This window comes from Arachis ipaensis, chromosome B7 (genome assembly GCF_059453495.1).
Source record: "Arachis ipaensis isolate K30076 ecotype BB chromosome B7, ASM5945349v1, whole genome shotgun sequence".
Classification (NCBI taxonomy): Eukaryota; Viridiplantae; Streptophyta; class Magnoliopsida; order Fabales; family Fabaceae; genus Arachis; species Arachis ipaensis.
This window is the reverse complement of record NC_142442.1, coordinates 26,622,833-26,634,402: the sequence shown is the minus strand read 5'-3', so window position 1 is coordinate 26,634,402 and position 11,570 is coordinate 26,622,833. Positions and strand designations below refer to the sequence as shown.

Below are 11,570 nucleotides of genomic sequence, written 5' to 3'. Positions count from 1 at the left end.
CTTTTTTGGTATACGTTATCTCGATGGAATTAGAAGCATTGTTCTATCACAAATAATAATAAAAAAAAGGGTTTTGGATGAGATTAATTTTGTTTCGTGAAGGAACAACGCAACATTTCATGATAAACATACATGCATGTATATTGTTTTGGTTTGTTTCTAATACTGCAGGCAGCTATGATGCATGGATATGGACACAAGACCGACACGAACACACAAATTTTAAAATCTTATAAGACACAGAAATACGGTATATATATAAAATATAAAATATTTTTTAGATAAATTATAATAAATTTTTTATATTTTATTAATATTAAAATATAAAATAATTTTTTTAACCGACTTTAATATCTTCTTTTAACTATATAAAAGTATTTAAAATATTTTTATTTTTAAACTCATTCCAAAAATACATGTTAAGAATAAGGCTGGACACGCTGATACGTGATAACATTTGTCGTGTCCGAAATGTGTCCAACACGTGGACACGGCAACTCCATGCTTCATAGACAGGCAGAAAAAAAGACAAAAACAATGTTTTAACAATGCTATTTGCGCACCTATAATATTGAATCATATATAAATTACCAAATGAATATATTGTACAATATTTTTTATAAATTTGCTTCCAAATTTAATATTAATTTACATATTATCTAATCTATTTTTAAATAATATAACATTTTAAATATATATTATATAATATAATCAATTTACTCTATGTTTATCGTGTAAGTCTTAATTTAGTAGATATATAATTTAAAATTTGAAAATGTATTTTATATTTTAATTATATTTTATTTTAGTGTCTAATTTTAATAGCTAATTTTAATATACACTTAATATGTTAGTGGTGTTTAGATATATTTTTCTGGGTTTCTATTATACTATTTCCTGCTGTAATATTTTACTTTCTATTTATGTTAACACTAGTGTATTTATATGTGTGAGGTTAGATAGTCACAAAATATATATATATATATAGTATATGTGAGGTTGGTTAATATAGTAAATCTTTTATATTCCAAGTAAGAAAATTTCGATTTAAGTCTTAAAAAAATTATATATGATTAAAAGTATCTTAAAAAAAGAGGGGTTAGGCTCCAAATATAATGTATTTCCATTATATATAGTATAGATGTATAAATAGATTTAGAAATATATACATAGATATATAGATATTGACGTATATTGTTATTCTAACATGCATATTCATTTAAGAATGCAATGAAAATAATATATATAAGTGATTAAGTGTGAAATATACCAGTAGAATAGTCCATACATTCGCAGGGCAACATATGTTATTGTTTAAATTTGAAAAAGATAAGATTAATTTTAAAAAAAATATGAGTTGTATTAAATAATATCAAGTAAAAATTATATATATAACTTGAAATTTGATGTTTAGCAAAGGAATATGATTAAAAAAAAGGACAAAAAAAATATAATGATATAAAAATGATCGTTGTAGCAATAGAAAAAACTCAAACATATAACAGTATAACACTTGTTATCTAGCAATTATAATTTATACTCGATGTGTATAATTTAAATTTAAGACACTAATCTAAGATGTGAATTATTTGCTGCTTGGAGGGGGCTGGTTTTAGCTTAGGATTGCGGTTTGAGGGATATTATATGTGAAACAGATTGCCTTGACATTCTGCCCATCATACATGAGCTTACAAGTGGGTATCCATATGAAGTAACAGATTTGGTTCACAAGATTCAGGAGCTTTTATCTCGTCCTTGGCTTGTTCACGTTGAATGGGTGTCCCGAGAAGCAAATAGAGCTGCGGATTGGATGGCTAAATATGGTGCCAAGAGTAACTCTAATCATGTTATTTGGTTTGAGCCTAGTGTTGATCTCCAACGAATCATCCGCTCGGATTTAGAATAGTTTTTGCTTTGTTTCTTTCCTTGTTTAGTCACAAAAAAAAAATATCAACATTCTCTAAAAAAAATAATTTTTTTAAACACCTTACTATTTTAAATTTTTTGTTTATTCTTATTTATTTTAATTTATGTACTCTATATTTTATATCCTCAATGAATTAAAACAATTTTTTTTTTATAAATAACCAACACAAAACAAAAGCTCAAAAATCAAAATACAAAATTCTTCAAAAATCATAACAAAAATAGTAAAACTTCAATTTTCTGACATTACATAAAATTCAATCCCTAAACCTAAACATTATCCAAACACATAGTAACTTTTAACCTGGATCTATCGACAAAATTATAAAAACCTATAGAAATATGGACACCATTTTCATCATCAATCTAAAAAAAAAAAACTCACAATTCTAAGAGAACTCCATATGGCATTTAGCTCATAGAATTTTCCAGTTTAATAGATATCAATTTATTCAAATAAACAATTATTTTGAACCAGATAATATACCGTAGTTAATCAACTACATATCAACTTTATTACTGCAGCTTTAGCTACATATCAACTTTATCAAAGTTAGTCAATCTATCATCAAAATTAAAGCCTGATTGATGAAGTCCACTCTTGAACACTCTGATCATCATTGCAAGATCTACAATTACAATTATATCACTGAACAAAACATCTCTAACTGACCATTGTAAAAATATTGAGCAATAAAAATGATATTATACAAAAGAAATCTGAAGCAGGATGAATTTGGTAATAATCATTATGTAACTAATGGCATACTATAATCAACAAATCATAAAGTATGATCCATAGTTAGTAAAACCGGACTGGACCGGCCGGTTCGACCGAAAAACCGGTGAACCAGACCCTAAATCGGTCCGGTCTGATAATCTGACCGGATGAGATAGCGAATCGGTACAAACCGGTCAAATCCGGAATAAACCGGTAAGACCGGTTCGACCGAACCGCTTGAGTTTCAAAATTTGTTTAAAATGTTGAAGTTGGGGTTCGAACCCCCCTCATCCAGAAAAAGCATAATACTCATTATCACTAGGCTATTAAGCTTGTTATCAACATTTATGCAAATTAATATATATATAAATATCTTTCAGTAAATAATTTACTTCTATTTAATTTATTTTAATTTTAGTTATAAACTCATTCATTCTTAAATTAATTATATTTTTATTTAACAATAATTATAAACTCACTTATTTTTTTATAATTATATAATATCTATTAATATTATTTTTTAATAAATACTTGTAGTATATAATAGTATAATAGATATAAACTAATTAATAAATTATGAAAATTCGAAAATAATAGTTATTTTAATATAAAAACAAAATAAAAATATTTATAATAGAGTAAAATTAACAAAATACTTATTGCTCCTGTTTTATATTATTTTAGAATAGCTAGATATTTTTAAAATGTTAGTGAAAATATGTATTTTAAATTTTAATTTTAAATTTATGACTATATTTTATTTTTTATTTACATAGGACCGAGTCAATCGGTTCAACCAGTAATCCACCGGTTGAACCAATGACCCAGTGACCCAGTGACCTGACCGGTTCGATCACCGGTTCGGTTCTGACAACTATGGTATGATCTATATTTTATTCACCAAACTGAAAAACAAATCAAATTACAAAACAAAACAACAATTGAAAAATATAGTTAAAACTAAAGAGAGCCAACCAAGACCAAAGAATTAATCAACAACTATGATAAGAGTAGGTAGAAATCACATCTCTCTACGAATAATAGTAATGCAATTTCATTCAAGGTGTAGAACCTAACCAAAAGATTAATGACCATTGGAATTTAAATGTAAATCAGAAAATATGGTCTCTTGTGATATATTTACAAATTAATTTAAAATTAAAATAAAATAAAAAATAATAATAATCTTAAAAACATAACTACTTTCCATTATTTAAGATCTAGAGAATACTATAAGAAAATACAAATTTTGAAGAAATAAAAACATGATATAACAATAAAATAGTAACAATAGTAATAACAATAATATATAATTTTAATGTCATCACCATCAAGCTGCTTGCATAAAATATAAAATATGTTATTAAATGGTATTTCTTAATCTAACTCATACCAAATAAGAAATGCGATATCATCATCAAGAGTGGGTATATGTATACAGACCATACTTTTTCATCATGGCCTAACAAAGTGAAAAAAGAAAATACAAAAATAGTTGCCTTATTCAATATCTAAGCAAAGAAATAAAATAAACTCCATTTCAGAAAAAAAAATGGATATCCATAAACCAAGAACGGGACATTTTAATCTTTATTTCATGAGCAAATTAATCCATCTTTAAATATTAAAATGATAGCTTGTTCCACAAATCGACCAAAAATAGATAAATATTCTACACCCCACCACAAGAAACAATTATCTTAAATTCTAACACAACTCCTAAATAAAAAATGTAAAATTTTTGAGTCCCTTAAATTTATTAAAATGTACAAATTACCCAACATATGTGCATTACACCTCTTTAAACTTTCAATTATGTGCAAATTGCTCTTTTGAGCTTCCCTAAGTTTACAACTATTATACTCTAAACATGTGTTACTTTTATAACCAATCAATAGAATAATTACTATCAGGTCTAATTTACACACCTTGAAATGTTTAAGGGTTCAATTCATACACTTTTAATTCAAGGCCTAACACGTCTTTGAAGTAAAGTACAAAGAGGTGAAGTACAATTAACTTGGCATTAGCATTCCTTGATTAAATGTAGGAAAAGTAAAGTAGAGGCAAGGAAATATGACAAAATAAGAGAGGAACCCGTATGATTAGTCAAAGAATAGACCTCATGCTGATAGCTGAAGTAATAATGTAGGCAATTCCAAAATCATATAAGCTCCTAATCACAAAAATACCACAGAGCCTTCTAGTTCCAACTTACAGAATAATCATCATTTTGTGGCAATTTTATATTATATAGTTAAGAGGTTGTTCTAAATGATCTGCGATATTTTATCAAACATGATGTGCGCATCTAATAGTTCAAAAGTTTACACTTGATACATTATTGAGACCCAATATTCTTATTCTTCAGCTTAATCATATTGATTAAAAAGATAAAAAATAAAAGAAAACTTTTCTAATTTAATAGGAATACATAATCTATCATAGTTCCATTCCTATTAATATCACCATGGTTCTTCTACCATTGCTATCATCACCATTCACCAATTTTACCATGATGTCTTTTATTGCCCCTTTTCTTTAATCATGTAATTTCAATGTTAAAATTTAAATCTATATTATAAGAGCAATGATATTTATCATTATTAGATTAGCAAAGGTAAATTTCAATTATATTAAGGACATAAGGTTTTATATTCTAAATCAATTATGAAAATATGAATGTACACTGTACACATATAAGATAAGTCATACGAACAACTAATAAGAATCACCATAATCATTAATTTAAGCATAGTACCATAAAAATAAGAATAGAGTTATTACTGCTATCATACAAATTTAAGTACTCATCAAACAGAGACAGAAATACCATAGGATGTAAAAGTGAAAAAATTTAGAAACAAACATGAGCATAGAACCATAATAAGAAGTTATAAGTGAAAAATGTAGAGTGAAAAATGTAGAGTGTATAAATTTTATTTGAAGTATATTATTAAAAGTTCTTTACTATTAGTTTCGTATGAAATTGTATTTAGTTGTATAAAATGTTGATATTCTTATCATTATTAATCATAATAATTAAAAGAGTTAAGTACGATTTTAGGTCCTAAGTCATAGGACGAAAATTTTTTTTGTTCTTAATATTTTTTGTATACAAAATGATCTTTAAGATTTAACTTGATTTTAAATTCGTCTCTAAAATTTAACTTGGTTTTAAATTTTTGGCGACGAAAGCAGCGGCAGAGCTTCTTCTTCTTCTTCCCTTCCCATTTTTCTTCTTCCCTTTCCCCTTCACAGGAGCAGAAATACTCTCCTTTTCTTATTTTTCTTTTTTTTTATTTTATAATTGTTTTTGTTATGGATAATTTGGTCCAAAATTTTAAGATTTAAGTAAAAAAGACAATTTTAAAACTTGGTTTTAAACCTTAGGGACGATTTTGTATAAAAAAAATAGTTGGAGACGAAAAAATTTTTTGGCCTATACCTTAGAGACCAAAATCGTACTTAACCCTAATTAAAAAAATAAAAAACTTTTAACATAGTAAATAAAGTTGAGATAAGAGCAGGGGTGTCCGCGGATCGGATCGGATCGGATATGACCAAAATTTCGATCCGATCCGCACTACAATCATCGGATCGGATCGGATCCAATATCCGCAGTTTTTAAGGTTGGATCTGATTCGATCCGATCTGCACATTTGCGGATCGGATCGGATCGGATATCGGATATATCCGCAAAATACAAAAATATTTTTAAAAGCTTATTTTTATTAAAAAAATATCAATAAAATTTATTTTTTCTATTCTTTTAAATATGTTTACTCTTAAAATAATATTAAACATACTTTTCTTGAATAATAAATTAAAATAATTTAACATATATGATAATTATTAGTTAAAATAAAACATAAAAAGAATATTTTACTTATTTATTTCTTTATTTTTGCGGATACGCGGATATGCGAATAGCAACACAAAATCCGCAATCCGATCCGATTAGTGTGTGGATCCGATCCGATCCGATCCGATCCGAAAGCCTTGCGGATCGGATCCATATCCGTAATTTTTGGATCGGATCCGGATAAACACCGCGGATATGCGGATCGGATCCGATCCATGGACACCCCTAGATAAGAGTGCTCTATTCATTAACACAAAAATGTGGTTAAATAGAAGGAGCTCATCCTTTTTTTGTATGAACCGTGGAAAATTCAAATCTCACATTGAGCATGAAAAAATTTTAAAATTTTGGACCAACTGTATTTACTATAAAGTAAATCAAGAAGCAAAATTTATACTTTTCACTTTTTATGTTGTAATGACGGTGGTATTTTTCATCGATATTAGAACTTGGTGTGTTATCCTTGTGTCACTACTAGAAAATTAGTTATTACAGACGGATATTTTCGACGGATTTTATCCATCGGAAATACGGACGAAATTTCAGAGGGATTTTTTTTGTCGAAAAACAAAAAAAAATGAATTAGCATAAATTACAGACCGAAAACAGAATCTGTTGATAATTCTGTCGGTAAAATTAATTTTTTTCGTGAGAAATGGTTATAGACGGAAAATTCGTCTGTAATTAAATAGGCAAAAATGCTGCATTTTATTAAATTATTACAGACGAAAAAATCCGTCTGTAATTTAAAATTTTTCGTCGAAAAATTATAATTTAAACCTAACTTCTCCCCACCCTATCGAACCCCTTTCACACACACAAAATCACATAACAAACGAGTTGCTCCTCTCTCCTTCAACGAGTTTCTCCGTCGCACGAGCTTCTTCTTCTCGTTTCCTCACTCACAGCGCCACCGCCGCCACCCTAACCACAGCAGCTACCTTCTCCTTCTTCTCCTCTCTTTTAAACACTGAACCAGTAGAACACAGCCCCTATCTCTCTCGTTCTTTCTTGTTCGCAGAACAAATCAAGCTCAAGCTCCTGTTCTCTTCGTCTCAGGTGAGGTCTAGCACGCCGGTGCCACCTGTAGCAGCGTCTGTCCCCACCACCGCCGCGCCTCTCCCTCTCCTTTTATCCCCACTTAGTTCTGGCTCGCATATCTTCTCAGCGCCGCAACCATCATCTCCTCCAGTCAATGCTTCTAGGTTTTAGATTCTTTTAATTTCTATTAAGTTCAATTAATTTTGTTTAGTTAGTTTGATTTTAGTAATTAGTTTAGTTAGATTTGTTTTCTGATTAGTGGATTTTTAGGTTTTGATTAGATTAGGTTTAGTTAGATTTGTTTTTTTTTCTGATTTTAGTAATTCGTTTGATTTAAAATTTGTTGTTGAAGCTTTTTTCCTCATGGTTTTTCAATTTTCGGTGTTTCTTTTCACTGCACTATCTTTTTTCTTTTGCTGCTGCTTCTTGCTGCAATGTGATAGTGATCCTTCTACTTGGAGCTACATCAATGATCATGTTCATTTTCATATAGGACAGTAAGTTTGACTTGCTTCAGTAATAGCATATTCCGGTTGTTTAATAATGTAGAACATATGCATCTAGATTCTTTAAACTTTCTTACTTTTCATTGTTATAGGTGGTATGCTTAACTTGGGATATATGATGTGGCTGTCAAGCATATGATGGAAATCTTGGCCTGCAGTCACCAGTCCAAGGCAACACAGGAATTATTCCTTAGTGACTTTCTTCAAACTGTGAAGGTGATAGTGACTCTATTTCCTTTTCAGATCTCATGCTTAGAACCTGATTGTTAAAATACTGAACTGCCAATAGTTTGATTTAATGTAATTCTCGAAGTAGTGTGCTTTGTAGAACAGGTTGGAGATGTAGGGCCCATTCTTGATTTGATGGCTGTGGTTTTAGAGAATATTTCTACTTCTACCCTCCTAGCCAAAACAACAATTTCTACTGTCTATCAAACCGCAAAATTAATCAGTTCTGTCCCTAATGTGTCATATCAGAAGAAGACAAGCATTCCTACATAGATTGGAAATAACATTTCTACCTATTCAGCTTTATTCGTTTATCTAAAGACATAGGGTGTTTTTTGGACTTATTCCAGGCTTTCCCTGATGCCTTGTTCCATCAATTGCTTGTGGCCATGGCTCATCCGAACATGAAACACAAATTGGAGCACATGGTGTCTTCTCTATGGTGCTTATGCCATCAATGGTTTCTCCTTAGTTGGACCAGAAAACAAAGATGGCTATGAAGGTACAGAGTAATAGCTTCCACATTCAGCATGATAGTTTCTCTGAAGCAGAACACTTAAATGGGAAACTGCTAGAAGGAAACACGGTTGCAGAAGTTACTGGGGATAAAAATGCTGTTCATCCATATCGTGGTTATAGCTTTACTCGTGCACTAACTGATGGAAAAGAGGTATGCCATTTTCTACTTATCGGTATTAATTGTATTATATTAATAGTGCCATAGTGGGAGCATACGATATGATGGAGTTCGTGTCGATCATATTTAAATTTTATTGATTCTTCTTGGATTCAATTTTATTACATATATCTATCAGTTGGTTTGGTCATTTATTTTTTCTTGTCCAACAATGGAGACCCTTGGTTGTTCCTAACCATGGGGTTATTCTTTTCAGGATTTAGGTTCTCTTAGATTGAGCAGTCACCAAGTGAGTCTGTTGCTTTCTTCCATCTGGGTTCAAGCAACCTCTGTAGAAAATGGGCCTGCAAATTTTGAGGCAATGGCACACACTTTTAGCATCTCTTTATTGTTTACTCGTTCTAAGGTGAGATTGATGTATATCAAGTGTCATGATTGGTTTTAAATATCTGTGATCTGTGAAAATAACAAAACAATGACTTTGCCATTTTGTTCATCATTCATATATTGTCTAAATTTTGAATTATATGTTTTCTAGTAGCTGGGTTACTTTTTTTTTTAATTTATTTTGCAGATATATTGGTTACCATAAAGCCTCCAAGTTCCAATTTATTATGAAATGCAATTAGCTATTTCAGCAACTTAAAAAGAATATTTCAAGTTGGTGTCAAACTGGAGCCTGCATTTAGTGGCAGTGGCAATAATTTTGACAGCAAAATTTATCTTTACAGAAATGGAAAAAAAATGCTATTCATAACCTTTTAACTAATCCCGTTAGCTTTAAAATCTATTTATCCAAATCTATTTTCATATTTTAATTAATTTTTATAATTTAATGGTGATATGAATTGCTTTGTCAGGCATCCAATTACAGGGTTTTGGCTAGATGTTTCCAATTAGCATCCTCCCTTCGAAGCATCTATATTCATTTATAAAATGTTATAATTTAAGTGATAATTTAACCCAATCCTTCCTTTGTTTTTTCGTTTCTTTCTTCTTTTTCTAAAAAATATTCATTTATATTCAACGTTGTGCTTCTATTACCTTTATTATTTAAGCTTTTTGTACTTTATTTTCGACTCCTCTGTCACTCTATTTCGGACTCACTCATCACTTGTCACAATTTTTTGATGGATATGAATATCATAAGACATCATTTGAGTAGATTTACCATTTTACTCATAGCCACTTTGGCCTGTCTATACCTTCATTTGGAAAGTAAATGTTCTCATTACAATACTCAAAGGTACGTTATAGGTCTACTTTGCTCGTACTACGAATGGCATTAATGTTGCTGTGAAAGTTCAGCATCCTAATTTGCACCATGTGGTGGTGCGAGATGTCTATATTCTTCGTCTTGGGGTTTGTATTGACTATTGTTGACCTTGGTTCTTCACCATTATTGTTCCATCCAACATTAAATGTTAATCTAATGTGTATATTAATAAGTTCAGTTAGGGCTGCTGCAAAAGATTGCCAAGAGAAAGAGTGACCCTCGCCTATATGCTGATGAGCTTGGGAAAGGTTTTGTTGGTGAATTGGATTACACTTTAGAGGCTGCAAATGCTTCAAAATTTCTGGTAATGAATGACATTCATATTAATTGGATTAAGTTTACATAATGAGGAGATCTATAAACTGGATATTTAGAGCATTAATGAAAACTTTCATTAGTGTTTTGCTCTTTTGGCTGACTTGTTATAATACATGCTTCTACAAATTTGTCTCATCACAAATTTAGTTTTTTATTAGGAGCAGTTGTTGTTGTTGTTGCATTATATTGCTCTCACGGGGACACAGAAATTGTTGAGTTCTGATCAGTGCATATAGGTAGCTAATTTCAAATCTGCACCATGATGTCATACAAATCATATAAATCATTGAGAAACTGTGTTGATCTTTTTCTCCACATCTGTTGCAGTGCTCAAATATATTCTTGACAAAAGATCAAGATATATGGTAATTGATTCTTTTGACTTCACATGTCATTTGGAACAGTCAATCACTATGTGTAGGACTTATTTTTACCCCCATCAAGCAATCAATCCAGAATTTCTTTCTAGTCAAAACTTGTTCAGAAATGGGGTACATTACACTCAACCTCATGATTATATACTAAAAATAAAAGCCCAATCATTCATCACTCTTTTTCTTTGTTATTCTTCTTGTAAACTTTTGCATACTAACTTTACAGGAGTTTGCTGAGAGGAAGGACAATGGGAAGATAGCTGAAGGATCGAAAGGAGAGGAAAAAGCAGGAAATTAGGACTCATAATGCTCAGTTGCATGCTGCAGTATCCGTGGCAGGCATAGCTGCTGCCGTTGTGGCCATTGCAACTTCAATAGAGTGTACATTGTAGAATCAATAGAGTGTACATAGCTGCCATAAAGTTCTACACTTACCATATGAGTGGTCTCTAGCTTAGCTTGCATTGTTCAAGAAATTTTAGAAAATTCTAAGGATGCTACTCTACTAATGTTTCTGAGACATGGATGTAATTTTCACTCCATATGGATGTATAACCGTATATTATTGAATAAGTAGAGTTATATGCAAAGAAATATTATATAGATAATCTATTTTTCATATATTTCAAAGAAAAGAAAATAATATATAATTTATATGAGTTAAGTTGAGTTTTTTTA

The 11,570-nt window shown here is 30.1% G+C and overlaps 1 protein-coding gene across 1 annotated transcript; it reads left to right on the top strand.

Annotated features, from left to right (window-relative positions):
* Nucleotides 1-8,765: 8,765 nt before the first annotated feature.
* On the top strand, nucleotides 8,766-11,190 carry LOC107606993 (uncharacterized). Its single transcript, XM_088492591.1, has 5 exons — nucleotides 8,766-8,957; nucleotides 9,181-9,330; nucleotides 10,379-10,504; nucleotides 10,923-11,009; nucleotides 11,119-11,190. Exons 1-5 carry the CDS (start codon nucleotides 8,778-8,780, stop codon nucleotides 11,188-11,190), a joined length of 615 nt encoding a protein of 204 aa, XP_088348717.1. The 5' UTR covers nucleotides 8,766-8,777.
* The last annotated feature ends 380 nt before the right edge of the window (nucleotides 11,191-11,570 follow it).

Bases quoted from the DNA above. Each gene is read 5' to 3' on its own strand.
- LOC107606993 (XM_088492591.1), top strand. From the start codon at position 8,778: ATGGCTATGAAGGTACAGAGTAATAGCTTCCACATTCAGCATGATAGT. The intron at 10,505-10,922 runs GTAATGAATGAC...CATTTGGAACAG, and splicing joins CAAATGCTTCAAAATTTCTG to TCAATCACTATGTGTAGGAC. The intron at 11,010-11,118 runs GTACATTACACT...CTAACTTTACAG, and splicing joins AAAACTTGTTCAGAAATGGG to GAGTTTGCTGAGAGGAAGGA.